The sequence below is a fragment of the Hermetia illucens genome, chromosome 5, assembly GCF_905115235.1.
Source record: "Hermetia illucens chromosome 5, iHerIll2.2.curated.20191125, whole genome shotgun sequence".
Classification (NCBI taxonomy): Eukaryota; Metazoa; Arthropoda; class Insecta; order Diptera; family Stratiomyidae; genus Hermetia; species Hermetia illucens.
In genome coordinates this window covers 73354748-73374897 of record NC_051853.1, presented here as the reverse complement: position 1 = coordinate 73374897, position 20150 = coordinate 73354748, and the positions used below count along the sequence as shown (strand labels likewise).

The 20150-nt window shown below is 43.3% G+C and overlaps 1 protein-coding gene across 2 annotated transcripts in view; it reads right to left on the bottom strand.

The window, feature by feature from the left end:
- Nucleotides 1–20150, bottom strand: part of LOC119657389 (RYamide receptor-like) — a 290267-nt gene that overhangs the window by 225852 nt on the left and 44265 nt on the right. For both annotated transcript variants that reach the window (XM_038064274.1, XM_038064275.1), the window contains exon 3: nt 18721–18919. In XM_038064274.1, coding sequence (XP_037920202.1) covers nt 18721–18919 — 199 coding nt within the window. The remainder of the gene's footprint in view (nt 1–18720; nt 18920–20150) is intronic.

The following is a 20150-nucleotide window of genomic DNA, read 5'->3' as shown; positions in this document are numbered from 1 at the left end:
TGCGACTGCTAGTGGAAGCAGCGCAGAAATTGTTGACTATCGGAAAAGTTCGAATTGGATGGGTTGTTTGCCGTTTAAGAAAACAGATCTCATTAAAGAGGTGCTTTAGTTATCTTTGAACACTTCACGAAGGCATGTGCTAGCGGCAGATCGGCGGATGTTCTGGTATAACACTGATGACGCACCCCAGGAGAACGTGGTCTCCGCGAGTGTCCAACAGGGCTCCGTACTGAGCCCACTGCGGTGGAACATCTTGTACAACAATTTGCTTAATCTTCAGGTCCCGGAGGAAACAGCGGTGGTGGGTTATGCTGACGAAATAATGCTGGTTGTGATCACAAAGTATCTCGAAGATTACACTCATGCAAAGCAATCAATTCTATTAAGGTTTCGCTCAAGAGTGCTGGTCTGACACTCGCGGAAGGAAAAACGGGAGCGGTCCTTATCACCAAGCGCCATAAAAAAATTATGTCCGTATTCAAATTGTGGATCAAATCATCACTTCCAAGCCGACCATCAAATACTTGGCAGTAATGCTAAAATGGAAGCTTTGTGGCGCAGCGGGGTCTCTTAGCGATTTACTGGGTGAAGATGACGAGTCAAGAAATACTGAACCTAGACTGCTTCCTAGAAATGTCTTCCAACATCGTCAAATTTTACTCTTAAGATAACTGAACCTTTTGAAGTCACGATGGTAATTTTAAAATAAACGTAGAAAGCACAGTTTAAATAATTTTATTAATATAAAGTTAACGAGAAACTTCACAACTTTTTATCATCTGTTCTCTTCATTGAAAATCAAATGTCAATATAAATCTCCTAACTTCCATTATTTTTACTCGACCAAATCCAACCCCGCTGCGCCACATCCTCAGCTATAAGCAACACCTGTAGTATTTTTGCAACAAATTGTCTGCTGTAAGTGTGGCCCTGATAAGGATGATGCCGAACGTGGGAGGGCGACGGTATACTTCTAGCAGCGGGCTCGATTTTGTTCCATGCAGCCCCACTGTGGGGAAAAGCATTGGAGATCACAACTAACGCAGTCCCTAAGAGTGTGTTCTGCCTTTTGGACTGTCTCAGATGATGTTGGATCCATAATCTCAGGAATGATGCCGATTGACATTTTGGCAGATGAGAAGACGAAAATATATAATGTGAAGCCTATATGTCCTTTGCCGCACACGAAGAACACCGAAAGAGGTAGTAAATAGATGGCAAGAGCGTTGGGAACGATCGGTAGACACACAGTCTCATTCCTACCATCCATGAGTGGTATAAGAGGCGGCAGGCTGAGATTAATTATAATTTTACTCAGTTTCTTATGGGGCATGGAGAATATCGGCAATACCTGTACAAGTTTAAACTGGATACACCCAGATACCCAGAGCACGAATTCTTCCACTGTCCAAGATTTGCGAAGGAAAATAGGAACCTAGAAGAGACTCCAGAAGAGATGCTGGTACCAGTAGACCTGGTACGGAGAATGTTGGTAAGTGAGGTGGGTTGGGGTGGGGTCAACTACATAATCGCATCGATCCAGAGTAAACTGCGAAAGGCCGAGGGCATGAGAAAAGAGTGATTACGTACGCCGGATAGAGAAGAAAGGCGATGAAGCTAGAGTGAGCTGACTCCTTCCCGTGATGTACTAATGGTTCCTCGAGGCATGGAGGAAGTCGGCTAGCGGGTCCAGGCCAATGTCTTTTGAAGATTTTCACCTCCTTAAAAAAAGCAGAGAACACAGGCATTCATCCACCACCAGCCTTTTTCTTCAGAATGGCCCCTATACATCTCTGGTGCCAACGAATTCGCTTTAACCAAATCTGTGAAATCAGATCAGCAAAGGAGGCTAGGATTTTCTACAATAAAAGATCCACATGGTAAGACAATTCTATAACAAAACTGAGTTGCCTTCAACACCAGCTTACCAGCAAACATGGCGCAGTTGCCTCTGCGTACCTACCCAATGATTCTTTGTGTCCTCTGTTCCCGTGGGAACTAAGAAATGTGGTAGTGCATGCAGAAACAAGTGACCTTGAATCCTTAAACGTTGTGATAGGAAAGCTCAACATATTTGTTAGGGAAATAGCAAATGCAACCTAGAGGAGAGAAACTATTTGATTTAGTCACTTCACTTCAGAGGTTACAGTTGATGACAGACTGCCGGGTGATAGCAGAAGTCTCTCTGTCAAATCACCGATACTTAAAATTCAGTTTGACTACAATTAACAGTCTCTAACGCAAAATGTAATGAAAAACAACAGATTGAGTGAAAGTGTGTTCTGAACGGGGTAGTAAACAGTTTGCTGGAAAAGCTGAAAGCGAAAACCGGTGTTCGTTGACGTTGAAGGAGCCTTTGACTGTGCGCTTTTGCAAAAACTTCATTATGTCCCCAGAGAGTATAGTTTCGATGATGATCTGCGGAGTATGTTGATCGACTGAATGCTGAGTGAACTGCATGAACTGCCAAAAGATGCGGATTGTGCAATAGCTATTAGTCGAAATCTTATATGACAATTGGGGCCATGCTATTAACATAGTACGCTGGTCCTAAGCCCAGGTAAAGGAGGAGAGTTTGAGGCAACGTACTGTGTACTATCCTCAGTAAAATAAAAATAAAATGCTGAAATCAGGGAAAGAGATAAATAGACTATAGTTGGAATTATTCTACTATGCTAAATCCTACCTGATCTCTCTTGGTGACAGGCTCCGCGACAGGTCGACCAAGAAAATGCATACAATGTTGTAACAAACATGATGATCGGATTGAGTCACACGCCTCGGAGAGATGCTAGGGCGTCCACCTCAGTCGACGCAGCAGGACGGGCCCCGGTCCTGTCGAGAAATGGGCAAGGGTTCTTGACGCATGGACGGCGTCAGGACGTAAGCAAGTTAGTCCGCACACAACGAAGAAAACAAATACGTGTCTGCATGCTAAATGTTGGTACCCTAACTGGAAAGATCGAGAAACTCGCAAGAGCCCTTCGGAAAAGGCGCATTGATATCTGCGCTCTGCAAGAAACCCTATGGTCTGGTGCCAAAAACTGCGACATTGAACGCGAAAGCGGTAAAAATGGCTATAAACTTCTCTATTTTGGTAACCCACACACTCAATATGGTGTTGGCATTGCCACCTTAGAGCGTTTCGGTGATGCCATTAAAGAAGTCGAACGATTTGATGATCGGCTGATGAAGCCCATCATTTTGTTAGCTGATCACACTATTCACTTCATCACCGCGTATGCACCACAGACAAGTCGACCTGATGCCGAGAAAGACACCTTCTGGCAACTTCTCGATAAAAAGGCTTGTCACGTGTCTGCTGACGATTATGTAATCATTGCCGGCGACCTTAATGGTCATATGGGTGAAAAGGCAGACGGTAGCAGGTGCCATGGGGGAAAGGGATTCGGAGCGCGCAATGAGAGTGGCGAGCGTATAATCGATTTTGCGGACACCCATGACCTTGTACTTATGAATACATGGTTCATCAAACGATTGTCTCATCTTCCTACATTTTATAGTGGGAACAGTAAAACGCAAATCGATTATATTCTCATAAGACGCCAACATTTTACCACTGTCACTGATTGCAAAGTCGTTCCCTATGAGACCATCGCATTTCAACATCGGCCGTTGATTGCCGTCCTGCGAATTAAGCCACCGATAAACGTGAGGAACGCACTGGCCCGCCGCGCATTAAATGGTGGCGATTTGGTCAGAAGAAAGAAGAAACGGTCTCACACCTACGATTGCCGACCATTAGGAATGTGGAAGAATCATGGAACCAAATGAAAGACACGATCCACAAAGCGGCCTCTGTAACCCTCGGGGTCACCAAGCCGGGTAAGCGGTACATCAACCGAGATACTTGGTTTTGGAATGATGATGTTGAAATGAAGGTCCGTGAAAAGAAACGCTTTTACCACAAATTTCTCGACGATAAAACGCTTGCTAATTGGCAAATCTATAAGAATGCCAACCAGGAAGCAAAGAAAACGGTCGCTGTCACCCGAACGGACCAATCCAAAAATCTTTACGATCAACTGGACACTTGGGATGGCGAGAGAGATCTGTATCGACTTGCTAAAAGCCGCAATGAACGCACACAGGATATCGAACACTTCTGTTGCGTTAACGACAAGAACGGTACTTTGCTTACCCACCGTCGAGCCGCAACGGATAAATGGCGAGAATACCTCGAGCAGATTGCAACTGAAGAATTTGCTCATCCTCCACTTCGACAATCATTGCTGACATTTGGACCAGTTCCACCAAATGAAATCGGGGAAAGCAACAGGACCTGGCGACATCGCATCTGAGCTCTGGAAAGCGAAGAGCTGGGACCCAACACTGTGGCTCAGTAAATTCTTTAACCGGGTTATTCAGGAAGGAAGAACACCATCTGACTGGCAAGAAAGTACCACTGTTCCAATATGGAAAAAGAAAGGTAGCCCAGCAGAATGTTCAAATTACCGTTCGATCCGGTTACTTTCCCAAACCATGAAGATTTTTGAACGCATTCTTGACAAATCGCGAAATCGTTGAAATAACCGTGAATCAAGCCAGATTTGTTAAGAACTGTGGACGCAATACACGCCGCGGTTACTTATGGAGAAACACCGTTCAAAAATGGAATAATCGCCTCATGCAACACGGTCTCAAATTGAATTTAAATAAAACTGAATTTTTGACGACCGATCCCCATGACACAGGCACAACCACTGTCAGCGGCAGTGATCTGCCCAGAACTGAGCGATTTAAATACCTAGGGCCAACGCTATCAGCCAATGGAGAACGGCGTTATGAAATTGCTTCACCCATTAACGCAACCTGGTTGAAGTGGCGTTCCACAACTGGTGTTCTTGGTCATCGACGCATCAACGAACGTCTCAAATCTAAAATTTACCGCAATGTCGTCCGTCCAGTCGCTCTCTATGGTTCTGAGTGTTGGCCGACTATAAAAGACAATGAACGGCTTCTTGCGGTAATGGGGACGAAAATGCTGCGTTGGACTAGTGGCGTCACACGTTCAGATCACATCCGAAATGAGGATATCGGCGATCGTTATGTGGTTGCGCCGATCGTGGAAAAGTGGCGAGAGAGTCGTCTTCGATGGTATGGTCACGCAATTCGTGCTAACGAGAATTTACGATGGTAAACGACCAAAAGGCAGACCTAAACAACGGTGGCTTGATATGCTAGATGGGGATTTGAAAGCCTCGAGATTGCACCCAGATCAGGCATTCGATAGAGCCAAATGGCGAAGCCGATCACGACGAGCCGACCCCGCTTGTGAACGGGACAAAGGCTGAAAAAAAAGAAGAAGATCACAATTGGGGCCTGAAGCATCGATTTTCAGTTAATTGTAGCAAAACTAAGATAGTATTATTTGCAGAAGGAATCTGAACGGTCTCTTCGAAGAAGAGAAATATCTGCGATTCATTCTAAATAAATACTTTTTTTTGGAGCAATCCTATATATGATATAAGCATGGGGACTTAGGCCTCATTTAGTAATGCCGATATACCTTTCTATTACTAGCAAGGTAGAACACCATCAGACTGGCAAGGTAGTCCAGCAGAGTGTTCAAATTACCGTCTAATCCGGTTGCTGTCTCATACCATGAAGATTTTAGAACACATTCTTGACAACAGTATTCACGAAATCCGGGAGTTAAGCCAGGTTTGCCAAGAACTGCGGAACTACTGACGCAATACACGCTGCGCAATTGCTTATAGAAAAACACCGTGAGAAATATCATTCGCTTTACTTAAATTTCTGCATATAGAGGCAGAGTTTGACCATATGTCATACGAACTCATCTGGTATGCTTTCCGGCAACACCTAGCACTAGAAGAACTCGTTAGGATAAATTGCTCTACCACGAGCCGAGAAGAAAAGTTCGAAGTGTGACGGGCATATCAAAACCGCTTCGTGTCTCTGTCGATGATTAACACCCTCTCGCCACTTCTCTTTGCTCTTGTTATGGACATTGCCACACGGGACATCCGACGTTCCGTGCCCTATGCAGATGGTCGTTTCCCCAGATTGAATCTGAAGAAAACAAAATTTTTGACGACCGGCCCTAATGAAATATATACTATCACTGACACGCATCGAATGAGATGGATCCACATACGTTTGTTTGGTAGAAGGTGTAAAATCATCCTCAAATGTAGGGAAAACTGGGATGAACCAGAAAAGTGCATATGCTAACACCTTCTACGCTGATGATTCAAAAATAAAACATGGTTGTGGAGCAGAAATCTACCTCTCAGATAATGACGAGAAGTGTTTTTTTTTCTTGGGACAATATACAATATTAATTCAGGCTGAGGTATACGCAATCCCAAGGACAGCAACATGGGTGACTGGTGAGCGATTAAAGGACGGGCACATTGCGATCTGCAGCAACATTCAATCAGCATTGAGGACCTTAGGTAGTCCTTTGATGACTTCAAAAATTGTTCGTGACTATAGAAATCATTTGAATCTATCTAGATGCAATACGGTGAAACTATTCCTGGTACATGCTGTGCATGCATGTGTTTATCGTAAGCCCCTACGTACGGCACAGGGCGTCAACCACACTGACGTGGCATTGCTGCCGGTTCCTGGGAATATACTTCAACTTTTTCCATGATGTTCCGTGAAGCTTTTACTCCTGTTTCAACGTTCTATACCACGTAGTTCTAGGGTTGCAACTTGTCGGCTAGCTTAAGCTAGTGAGTTCCATTCCATGGCTTATTCTGCAATGGAGTTGTCGTCGTTCCTTAGTGATATAGTGTAGGGAAATGAAATCAGGGATGGTTAGCAAAAGAGGATTAAACCAGTCCCAAACGATACCAGCAATTACAGTCTCAGTAGCATTGGCAATTGCTGCTATCAAAAACTGAGAACACACTTCCCATAAATTGATCATGTCAAAAAGGAGGAGTGCGTGCAAAGGTATTGTATGTGGGTATCCTGACTGGCCATAACTCACTAGCAGGATGGTTGACGGAACAACTTATATGCGAAGCTGCCACCTATGGGCACATCAGGCATCAGATTTTGAGTTCTGATGTACTCCAGATGCAGAGGGAAGCATCACACCCACACTTACTGAAAGTTTCCAGAGATTCAGTAGTTCAGAAGTTCCAATGGAAGAAAAGAAACTCCATCAAAGATCTTCGTTTTGGAAAAGATTTGTCAATCTAAAACGTAATCATGATATTAGTAATTTACTCTCCATTGGGTTCAATTTGCCAGTTCAGATCGGAGTGAGACACTCTTGTTTATGAAGTCATTTTTTGAAGAATGCACTAGTTACTTGAAAGCAAAAGTCCTTAACACATTTACATGTTTCAACTTAATAGCCTTATTATCTGGTAATGGAAGCCTGCAAACCGCATATCATTTTAATGATGCGTTCACTAGATCTTCTGCGTTCAATTAAACTCAATCACAATATGGGAATCCTCTCCTAATGTGGAGCTAACTATTTCAGAATACCATCTCATTCGCGTTGAGTTTTGAGTAACGATGTGTCTTCTCTGAATTAGTGCAACAGCTTTCGTATGCCAACTTCAATACCCACATTACATGCCGAAGAAGATACAACTGCGGAGAGCCGCTGGGGCATCACAATGTGGGAACTAAATTTAATTCGAATGAAAATAGATGTGAGGCCTTGTACTGAATCACAAAATGAAGCTAATATAGTTGGTAACGAGCTTGCTTTCATGCACCGTCCGTCGATCTCAGCGGGCCGAGGGTACCTGTAATCTCCACGTCCGTATATATGGGAAGCGAACCCCGAATATGTGTACAAATACGCCATGAGTAATGATGCAGGCCAATTGAAATTGAAAGCGAAATCATCTGCCGATCCAGGTGATGACCAGAAAGATGGTAGCAGCAAGTGAAAGGCCAATTACATTTGTGGCATCGGAAACGACACTCATTGCAGATGGAAGCGATGAGCCGCGGATTTGTGGCGTCTGAATGCAGGAATGTACACAAAATTCAATTGGAATTGGCAAATATCGGACGTACTTAGATCCGCGGTGATTATCTGGACGTGTGAATGCTCTTTGGTACCTCAACAACCGATGCACCGCGGATCAACTCTATGGCCAGGTCATGACGCGAATTTGCAATTAACGGGGACAGTTGTAGAGTAATATTGGTGGCTTCCATGCCGTTGCATGGGATATGTGGCAACCTGCTGAAGGTGGCTTCTGCGCAAATATGTAAATAATAATATGGAAAATTATACAAAAAGGTTAACTTTCATTCACGCTGATGTGCATGGGACATGAGGCTTATTATAATATTTTCGTTTATAGTTAGAAGGTGAATGAACTTGTGGTTTTGCTGAAAAATTCACTTTTCCACTCAAAGTAGATTTGCAAATTCTTTACCAAGATATGACCTACTCTGATAGTAATTTAGATTCACCGGAGAATTTTGCAAAGGCAGTGAACACTTTCATATCATCAGCCGATCGAGACAATAGCATGGGAATTAGGAGGTCAAGCGTTCCGATCTTCATGAGTGCATATCGAGTTTCCTCGTAAACAGGCAACATACTTTATGTTAAAGGCGTAATTAAAACAACAGAAATAGATAGCTAACTCTAGTAACTACGAAGATTGCTTTATTACTCAGTATAGGATGAGTTTTAAAGTTCAAATTATCACTTTTTAAGGTTTTGTGTCAAACAAAACCTTATTGGAATCTGTCTGTCCGTCTGCCTGTCTGTCTGTCTGTCTGTCACACCCGATTTATTCGGAAACGGCTAGACCGATTGTCACGGAAATCGGTGAGAGTATGTAATCTGGTGTTCCCTTTACATGCGTCATCTCGTGTTAAGCTTAACACGGGACTCCCCATACATGTGAATGGAGGGTGAACATTTTTTTTTCACAGAATGTAGCCATGTGGGTATCAAACGAAAGGTCTCAATTAGTGCTTTTCGAAACTGGTTCAATATTTGATACTGAGTGAAACATAGGGGAGTGAGGGCTCAAAATATGATCCCCAAAGAGTGTAACAGGTCTCGTTCTCAGAACCTATCCAACCGAAAAATCTGAAAAAAATCACAGTGATGCATCTCTACGAAATCTAGGCCTCAAAATATATCCGGTTCCGATATCTGCACAAATAAAGTTAATAATAGTCTATTTCCACATTTTAGAAATTTACCCGGCGGTTCATCCCAGAAGTGCAAAATTTGGCATGCGTCTAATGAGGAACATAGTGCACAGTTTGGTCAAGTTTGAAGAAAATACAACTATTATTAACAAAGTTATAAGGGGTAAAACTTTACAATTTTTTGTGAATTTCGTGCACTCTACAACCTGCATGACGTCATCATCACGTTAAATTCGTCAATACCACAACGAAATGAGTTCTTGTGAAATGGGTCCGAGAGAATTATTTTGGTTTAGTTTTTAAGGTTTTGTGTGAAACAAAACCTTATTAGAATGGTGACGGTGTCTGTCTGTCCGTCTGTCCGTCTGTCTGTCTGTCTGTCTGTCTGTCTGTCTGTCTGTCTGTCTGTCTGTCTGTCTGTCACACCCGATTTATTCGGAAACGGCTAGACCGATTGTCACGAAAATTGGTGAGAGTATGTAATCTGGTGATCCCTTTACATGCAGTAAGTGGCGCCATCTTGCGTTAAGTTTAAGGGGGGGCTCTCCGTACATGTGAATGGAGGGTGCAAATTTTTTTTTCACAGAATGTAGCCAAGTAGGGTATCAAATCAAAGGTCTCAATTAGTACTTTTCGAATCTGGTTCAATATTTGATATTAGATGAAACATAGGGGAGTCAGGGTTGAAAATATGACCCACAAAAAGTGTAACAGGTCTCGTTCTCAGAACCTATCCAACCGAAAAATCTGGAAAAAATCACAGTGGTGCATCTCTACGAAATCTAGGCCTCAAAATATATCCGGTTCCGATATTTGCACAAATAAAGTTAATAATAGTATATTTCCACATTTTAGAAATTTACCCGGCACCCCCCTTATGTTCATCCCAGAAATACAAAATTCGGCATGAGTGTAAAGAAGAATATAATGCACAGTTTGGTCAAGTTTGAAGAAAATCCAACTATTATTAACAAAGTTATTGGGGGTGAAACTTTAGAATTTTTTGTGAATTTCGTGCACTCTACAACCCGCATGACGTCATCATCACATATCAATTCGTCAATACCACAACGAAATGAATTTTTATGAATTGGGTCGCAGACAATTATTTTGTTTTAGTTTTTTAGTTATTTGTCAACCAGACATGTGTATATGTAGGTATATAATATATGCGTGCTAATGAACTTTGCGGCTAGTGCCTAATTCAGATAGATATAAGACGTAAATCGGAAATATGGGTACGATAAATTTAGATATGTGCATATATGTGTACAGCAGGTAATAGGCAGTTTGTTTGTTTAGGGTGAGCATGATATCTATGGCTCTAATATGTACGTATGTCTCGTAGTTTGGAAAAATATGAAGGATTATGTTGGATTTGTAGCTATATACGGACAGAGAAATGTGCGTCTCTTACATAACACAAAACCTTTATACCCGAAGCGCGAGCTTCCGGTATTCCGACTTGTTTAGTTATTTGTCAACCAGACATGTGTGTATGTAGGTATATAATATATGCGTGCTAATGAACTTTGCGGGTAGTGCCTAATTCAAATAGATATAAGAAGTAAATCCGAAATATGGGTACGATCAATTCATATACGTGCATATATGTGTACAGTATTTGGAAATAGGCAGTTTGTTTGTTTAGGGTGAGCATAATATCTATGGCTGTAATATGTACGTATGTCTCGTGGTTTGGAAAATATGAAGGATTATGTTGAATTTGTAGCTATATACGGATAGGGGAATATGCGTTGAAATTTTTTACATAAGATGAACACAAAACCTTTATACCCGAAGCGCGAGCTTCCGGTATTCCGACTTCTTTAAATTTATGAGGACCTGTGCCCATTTAGCAGGGGTTTAAGAGTACACTCAGTGTATTTCCTGCTTGTCGTAACATAGAAATTTGTGAGCCAGCAACCTCTTGCTACCGAAACGCCAACAACACTTCGAATAGGGAGTAGTCTTATAGCTACGAAATTTGGCTATCGTTAATGGTTTACACATCTTTCTGGAAAGCGATATTTAGGGCCCATAAAATGCTCGCTTTCTCTACCTTGAGCGAACCGAAGCGGAGTGAAATGTGCTGTGCTTTCGTATGCTAGCAGAAACGAACACTCTCACCAGGGGCTGGTGAACTCTGACAACATCTTGTCTTGATATGTGAAGGGACACATGGTTTTGGCAACTCTTATTGAATATGTTCCGAAAGGGAGTCCTTGTGACGGGACCTACTTGACTTTGCAGACATGGCAGCGGATCGATGAAATTAACGTGCTGAGACCTCTGTTATTGAAACTCCCTTACAATGTAAAAGTAACTTAGGATATTCCGTGACAAAACGAATTCCACTACTGCGTTGTGGAAGGAAAACAGAAGCTACCGTTGCAGTTGCATCGAATAGTGAATCACGAAAAAGATTGCTTGTGATCGTAAGCTTTTGATAATTCTGTGAGTGATCTTAACGACAAGGGTCTCATCCAAGATAATGAACAGCTGAAAAGGTGGAAAGCGCACTTCACCACGATTCTAAACCATATAACATCCGATGACGTTACACTTCCAGTCGACGCTTTCGCGAACTAGCATAACATACTCATACGGATTGCTCTTCCAAATAGAAGCGAAATTATCTGTACCAGCAAAGCACTTTAGCGGAATAAAACGGACGGGGTTTGCCGGACACCATACGGAATTTTTTCGTGGATTCTGTACAGCTCTTGTGGGGTTGCTATTTCCACTCATTTGAATTTGTTCTGCCTCGACGATTACCTGCCTCGTCGTGGTGAGGGGTGTCAATAAGGAGGATCCTCTGGGAAACCAGAGGTGACACCAGAAGCTAAGCCCTTATGAAAACTCCAAGCCAAGGTGTGACTACCGTGTCGAGGGCTGAATGGTCTCAGGGGCTAAGATATGGCCGTCAACGGTGAAATCCGGGCAAAAGCTACTGCAGTTTCAACAAGCTTTATCTCGGGAAAAAGGAGCTCTGCCGAGGTCGACTTATTCTCCTCAGTAAATCAGAAACTATGAAAAAATTAAAAACCCAAAATACGAAATAATACAAAAACACTTCAATCGTGACGATCCAACCCTGCGCGAAGGGGCAGGACTGAGCCCATCAATGGAGAACCTGAATCTAAACTCAGATTCTTCACTTACTCAAGTGGGAACCAACCCAATTGGGACCCGGTCCTTAACGGACGAGCCGAAGCAGTTCCCTTCTGTCAGCACTCCTGACTCGAGGTCATCTGCTGAGGCTAAAGGCTTGCCTACAGGATTACATCCACTAACGGAAATCCTACGATACATAAACATATCTGGGATATTCCATTAGACAGGGGAGTTGCGTACAATGGGCCACTTTGTGCTTAATGCTCAGAACCTATGCTTCTCCCCACCTCAAACATACGCGCAGCTATGGACAATATTTTAAATGATGCATTGAATCGAAGGATAAAAGTCCGTTTCTTTCAAAAATACCCGGTTTCGAAGTTGTGCACATAAACGAGTGATTAACATTCAATTGCCGCTTCGGCCATGCTACTCCGAAGGCAAACGCACGGCGTCAAATGATGAGTTGTTCCTACGCGGGAGGAAACTGAAAGCCGTCTCCGTCTTTATTTTTGAGATATCTTGATGGTATACCCAACAAGAAAACTCCGCGCCCCAAACAAAATAGGTGCAAGTTGCTCTTCAACTGGTCCGGCCTGACATCAAGTGGATGCGGACTTCAGATCCCTCAATCCTTAAAGAAAGTGAAACGCTTAAACAAAGCAGAGCATCAGCTGTGGGCTATACCTACCCTTATGATGTTCCTGGCGATAGCGACAATAGCAGTGTGGCGCGGCAGATGACGTCACCGGCGCTCTCCACTCAGTTCAGACCTCGCTACGAGGGTGAAGAACAGAGTAGATGACGAAAAAAATGTCAGTTGTCACAGTAAAAAAAGGGAATGCAAAAAGAAACAAGAAGAGATTTTTAGATAAAAAATAACGAGCGACAGTTGTGGTTATGTAAAAAGTTATTTTGAACTTGTCATTTCCATTGTTTTAAGGAAATAATAAAGAAATATTGTAAAAGCAAAAACGTGCACATTGTTGTTCTTGTAACTTCAATATTGGTGACCCCGGAGTGAACATCGCCGCAGGAGTCAAAGCACCAGCCCCAGTCACCGTACCACAAAATAATCGGTGAACATGAAAAAAAATCGGGAAAATTGAGGAGATCTTGAGAAGCCTTTTGGGGTACTAGCAAGATTCCGTGATGCAATTCCTGAGTGTGTGGAGTGCATTTTATCAGGAATAGTTAGTCTTTTGAAATGTCGGTTGACGGCAAAGACGCGGCAGGTCCATCGGACCCGCAAGTGACCGCCCTCGCCGTGCGCGTTCCTCCATTTTGGCGGCGGAACCCCGAACTGTGGTTCGCGCATTTGGAAGCACAGTTCCAGATGTCCAGGATCATAGTGGACGCGACCCATTTTAATCACGCCTGTACGAGGAGTCAATCGTGCTGGTCTCTGACGTAGTGAAATCGGCTTCATATTCACTGCTCAAGACCGAATTAATCAGGCGCCTGTCAGTAAGTGAGTCAGCAAAACTGGATCACTTGCTGGCAGGCCTAACGTTGGGAGCTGCTGCGCGAAATGAAGCAATTGGGTGAGAATAAGATCGACGACGAGTTGATGAAGTCCCTTTGGCTGCGTCTTTGGCGGTCCTCGAGTGTGTCTCAGCTTCCTTGGAGGCACTGGCAGCTGCGGTCGACAAAGTGCACGAGGTGCACGTACGCCCGACCATAGCGGCCGTTCAACAGCCATCGGACGAGGTGGGCGACTTAAGGCGCGAAATAGCCGCCTTAACAGCCAGTGTGGCCGAGATGCGGGCGACGGTGGACGCTCAGCGTTCGGGCGCCACATCACGACTCACTCGCGGTCTGCCACCCGAAAAGGGCGATCAGGTAGCAGGTCGTCAGGACAGTCCACGGACCGAGGGATTTGCTGGTAGCACCGCAGATTCTGCGATGAAACCACTAAGTGTACTATCCCTTGTAAATTCACGCCTGCCGCAAAAAACTAGGTCCACGGGGGGTCCTGGCGACGGCCACCCAGAACGCAGCGTCACGTCGCCTAACAATTTACGACCCTCTCAGCAAGTGCAACTAACTCGTGGGTACTGGTGCGGAAGTTTCGGTTCTTCCCGTACCGCAGCACCATAAACTATACACACACAAACTTCCTGAAACTAGCAGCGGCAAATTCCTCCCGTATCAACACCTACGGATATAGGCAAGTGGACGTCAGTCCTGACTTGCGTAGGACATTTTCGTGGCGTTTCATCCTGGCGGATGTCAGCTTCCCCATACTAGGCGCAGACTTCTTGTGTCACTATGGGTTGCTGGTAGACTTGCAAAACAAGTCTCTCATAGATTCCACGACCAACCTTAATTCGTCGGGCCAAATGAAGCACAATGTGCAGCACCACATTGTCACTACTGGTTCCCCGATCTTCTCGAAGGTGCGTCCTCTACCATCCCAGAAACTGGCTATTGCATGGACAGAGTTTGAACAATTCGTTCAACAGGGTATCTGCAGGCCCTCAAACAGCTGCCAAACGGCGAATAGCGCCCATGTGGGGATTACAGAAGGCCCACAGACTGTTCCTGACCGATATCCAATTCCACTCATCCACGACTTTGCGCATCACCTCGCGAATTGCCGCATCTTTTCGACCTTGGACTTAACCAAGGCTTATCATCAAATCCCTGTAGCTCCTGAAGACATTCCAAAGACGGCAATATGCACACCCTTTGGACTCTTCGAGTTCACCCGGATGACGTTCGGATTGTGCAATGCGGCGCAAACCTTTCAAAGGTTCATCCACTCGGTCCTGCGAAACTTAGACTTCTGTTTCGTATATTTGGATTATGTTTTGGTCGCTTCTTCCTCAGAGTCACTCAGCCCATCTCGAATGCATTTTTCAACGTCTCCTTGAGGCCGGGTTAGTCTTAAACGTTGAGAAATATAAGTTCCTTCAAACACAGGTGAGATTTCTCGGCCACTCCATTTCCCCTGAAGGAATACAGCCCGACTCAGACAAGGTGCAAGCGATTACAAACTTCCCGCGTCCGAAAACTCTAAATGATTTGCGGAGGTTCTTGGGCAACTTCTATCGTCGTTTCCTGCCCAAGGCCGCCCAACACCAATCCATTTGGAACGCGTACTTGTCTGGCCCCAAAACTAAGGACAATAAATCCCGACAGCAACTGGCTGAAGCTACACTCTTGGCATTTCCTCTGCAAGAAGCACCTCTAGCCGTTTTTGTTGATGCCTCTGACACCGCACCACCAAAAGGTGAATCACGTCTGGCAACCATTGAGCTTCTTCTCTAGGCAGTTGAACCCCGCTCAACGGAACTACAGTACCTACGATCGCGAACTGCTCGCCGCGTACTTGAGCATGAAATACTTCCGGTTCCCCTTGAAGGCAGGCCGTTCTCAGTGTTCACGGACCATAAGCCTATCACATATGCTTTGAAATAAAAGCCCGACAAAGCGTCCCCTCGTCAGCTTCGACATCTGAGCTTTTTAAGCCAGTTTACGTCGGACATCCAGCACGTGTCCAGCAAGGACAACATTATTGCTGACGCTTTATCTCGTGTCTCCGAGGTTAACATCCCCGCCTCACTCGATTTCTCGGCTATTGCCAAGCCGCAGGAGGATAACACAGCACTTCAGAGCCTCAAATCCAACCCCAAATAAAAATTTCGGGAGTTGCCCATCTTCGGCTCGAACCTCTCTCTCTGCTGCGAAGACTCGGAAAAAGAACCTCGGCCTTACATTCCGGCCATCTTTCGCAAGGAAGTGTTCCACGCGGTTCGCGACTTAGCGCATCCAGGCGTTAGGTCAAAAAATCGGTTAGTTACCGATAAATACTTCTGGCCCTCCATGAACGAGGATATCAATTCCTGGGCCAGAGAGTGCATCGCATGCCAAAAGTGTAAAGTCACCAGGCATGTAAGGAAAGAAGGGGGCTCATTGCCCCGTACTACTAAGCGGTTCCACACAATACACCTCGACATAGTAGGGGCTTTGCGAGACTCGCACGGTTATAGGTATTGTCTCACAATCATCGACAGGTTTACGCGGTGGCCTGAGGCAATACCTCTGAAAGACATTACGGCGCAATCTTGTGCCGAAGTCCTCTGTCGAGAGTGGATACTCCGCTTTGGCGTCCTGCAGTGATCATCACTGACCAGGGAACACAATTTGAGTCCACCCTTTTCTCGGAGTTAGGCAAACTCCTAGGGTTTAAACGCCAGCGGACTACTGCATACCACCCGCAATCCTATGAGATGCTGGAACGTTGGCACCGGACGCTGAAAGCCGCCATTATGGCACGCGACGATCCGTCCTGGACCCAAGTCTTGCCTCTCCTCCTACTTGGCTTACGTACAACACGCCGAGAGGAATTTGCTGCCAGCCTCGCTGAGCTGATATACGGGGAGAACCCGAGACTCCCAAGTAATCCGATCTTCGACAAGAGATCGGGTCTCACAGAGTCGGGGTTGGTGCGTCTGCTGAGAGACAGTCTCCGACGCATCAAGGCCACTCCTCCCACCCAACACTCGTCCGCACCTGTCAGTGGGCCCAAGGAACTGGGCACGTGTACGCACGTCCTGGTCAGGACGGATGCCATCCAGAAGCCGCTGCAGCCTCCTTATGAAGGCCCGTACCGCGTTCTCGAGCGGGGAGAACATTTCTTCCAGGCAGGATTCCCAGCATTCGAAATTTGTTTTGAATGTCGCGAATACCAGTGACAGATGACGTTACCGGCGCTCTCCACTCAGTTCAGACCTCGCTACAAGGGTGAAGAGCAGAGTAGGTGACGAAAAAAATGTCAGTTGTCACAGTAAAATAAGGGAATGCAAAAAGAAACAAGAAGAGATTTTTAGATAAAAAATAACGAGCGACAGTTGTGGTTATGTAAAAAGTTATTTTGAACTTGTCATTTCCATTGTTTTAAGGAAATAATAAAAAAGTGTTGTAAAAGCAAAAACGTACACATCGTTGTTCTTATAACTTGAATATCAGCATCAAGAGCGATGCGGGAGTCAGATGACTTATCTGCAAAAACTAATAGTTTGAAGTTAAACTTAAATTTGCAACCGTCTTATTTGACCTATGCAGATTTTTTGACATTGGCTTAAGGTGTCCGCAACGTAAAAACTTTAATTTGAACGGCAGAATGAAGAAAATATTTTTTTATCAAAAGAAAATATATTTACTTTCTTTGTGTTTCGTTTTACTTTGAATCGCTGAGTTTAATTTAAGCAAATCTCGGTCGTTTACTCATTTTTCCATGAATTCTATCACTATATATGTATATGTTCTTTGGTTCTTTGGTTATTACAACTACGATTATTAAATCTTTTTTTCTGACAAAAAGCAAGTCTTAATCATCAAAAACAAATCTTGAATTCGGGTATCTTGATAATAATATGAGAACAAGAAAGCAAGCACAATACACCACTGATAAAAGCGTTCCTTAATTGCAATTTCTGCAGGGTATTTACCTCAGTAATTCGGCAGAATGGGATCATTATTTGAATTCCAAAAGCTTGCTGCTGATAAAAATGGTAGAAATTTTGCTAATATGGGACGGGGCTTCCCCCTGATTATGGCTGTTCGCTTGGATCCAAAATGCAAATATGAAAATGGAAATCACTTAATCGGAAGGTTTGTCAGATACATTTGTATTCAAGCTTTGTTCGGGGGAATTACAATTTTGCAAATAGCGATATTTCAATTTAGATACAGTACAAACATGACTCTGACATATTATCATTTGGATTTCGATTTATTCTTATCCTTCTAGTGGATCACAAATTCATCACGTTAATTAATGCATTGGTTTGTCCAATTGATTAGCACGAAATTCAAATTTATTACATTGAAGATTCAATATAAAAAAATTGAGATTAAAAATATTCAAGTGAAAACACTTGAGTCCTGATTTTACATAACTTAAGAATTAAGTGGGAAAGAAAATGAACGAAGCAATCTCTTCGTCTTTCTGAAACAATTCCTTTGTGTTTTTAGTATCTACTCGGGGAGATTAGTATTTCAAAAATTCAAGAAATCCCTGCACACTTCTTCAAGACTAACAGATCTGCTGTTCCTTAAATTGTATCACAGATACGGGAAGTAGAAGCATGAAATGAGATTGACTATTGTGGAGGAAATTAAAGAGAGAAGGGGCCAAAATTAAGATATAATAGTTCCGAGTGTAAATTAAATTTTCATCGAATTCATAATTATCAACCTACTATTGGTATAAGACTTCAAATAATACTCATTTCCTGGTAACTGTTAAAAAGGTTAAAAATTCGTCCCAATTCTGAATTAATATCCTTTGAATTTAGTTCTGCTCTACGTCTCGCACCATTAACAATGGAACAACAAAGAACTTGAAGGACGCAAATGACAGGTATTATTTCACTTTCTATCTGAATTACCTTTACAGAATAAACACATCCAAATATACTTGGGGAAATCATTGCTTACTTTACTTACTCTTACCTTTCTTTTCGAACGCGCCATCCTCTGGTCGCGTGAATTTTCCGCTTCGCCAGGTGGCCTTTTCCCCCAAACGGCGACGGCGATGCGGGTGTATGTAAACACCAGGACCAACAACGGTATCACAAATTGCAGAGTCAGCAGGGCGAGGCTGTAGTAGTAATTCTGAGTGGCGGACGGCCAATCCTCGCGACAAATGTACCTGCGAGAAAATTAAATTAAAACACCAGTTGCGCTACTTTGAATAAAATTAAAAGATATTCAGTGGAAATGGATGGCACTTTAAGGTGTGATAATCTGAATGGAATTTCAAGAAGAAAGATGTCTTTTAGGGTGGAAATAATGTGATTTTCAGTTTTGCGTACATAATGAGATGGCGGGAAAGGCATTCTTTCCGTTGGCTTGGAAAAGAATCAGCCATCTTACCACTACCTGGGCGCTTGGTAAATACTCCTTAAGTTACAGAGTTCTACTTAATTTGGGATATAGCTATTCATTTGAAATTAATCCTTGGTTTCACTCAATAGGTTCCGTATTTTCGCTTACCCTTGAATCACCCTTATCATTATTATGTGAACGTACATACATAGGAACTACCACTGAACTTTCCTCTTAGTAGAGTTTTCAGCTTCCGCTCCCTTAAAAGATGAATCCTCCTTTTTTAGGCACTTTCCAAACATCTTAAAGCTCCTGCGTAACAAGAGCAAAGATATCTGACTTTTTAAGTGGAATTTTGGGATGAGAGTGGAAAGGTGGCAATATCAAACAAAGCGGGACATACTATACTATACCTTATACAATATTTCTCAAACATATGTGTATTGCATCCCAGGCGAAAATGAACGTCGGGGGCTGCTCAATTGGATGGAACGTGACTGATATTGACTTTAAAAAGTGGATATGGTGGGCTGATGGCAAATACTTCTTGGGATAAAGCATTCCGAAAGCCATTCACTCTAATGGATTACCAAAAAAAATATATAAAAATATACCACCATAAAGAACATCTACCGCGACAAAAGGTGTTTGCCCCAGTTACCCGTTGCTGTAAAGGATCCCTGGCAGACAAATAAAAAATAAATTACTCACACACACCCTAGTTGGGTACAAATATGAAGGAAGACATGACGTTTGTTTGTTTTTATTTCAGGAACGTACATTACAACCTTTGAATAAAGTGCGTAACGTTTTTGTCCGCGATGTTGGCGTTTATTTAATAATAACTTTTTTTCAGGTCACAAGTAGGCAGATTTGAATAACATTTATGGTGCGCCAAACAATCATGTATTTTCTTAGATGAAGCTAATGGCGCAAAAGTAAGGCACGGACATTAACTGAATGCTTTGTTAGAAATGTATACTTTGATATTTGACAACACTGATTTTCGCATAGACGATTTGAAACACAGGGTATTGTGGAATCCTATGCTGTAA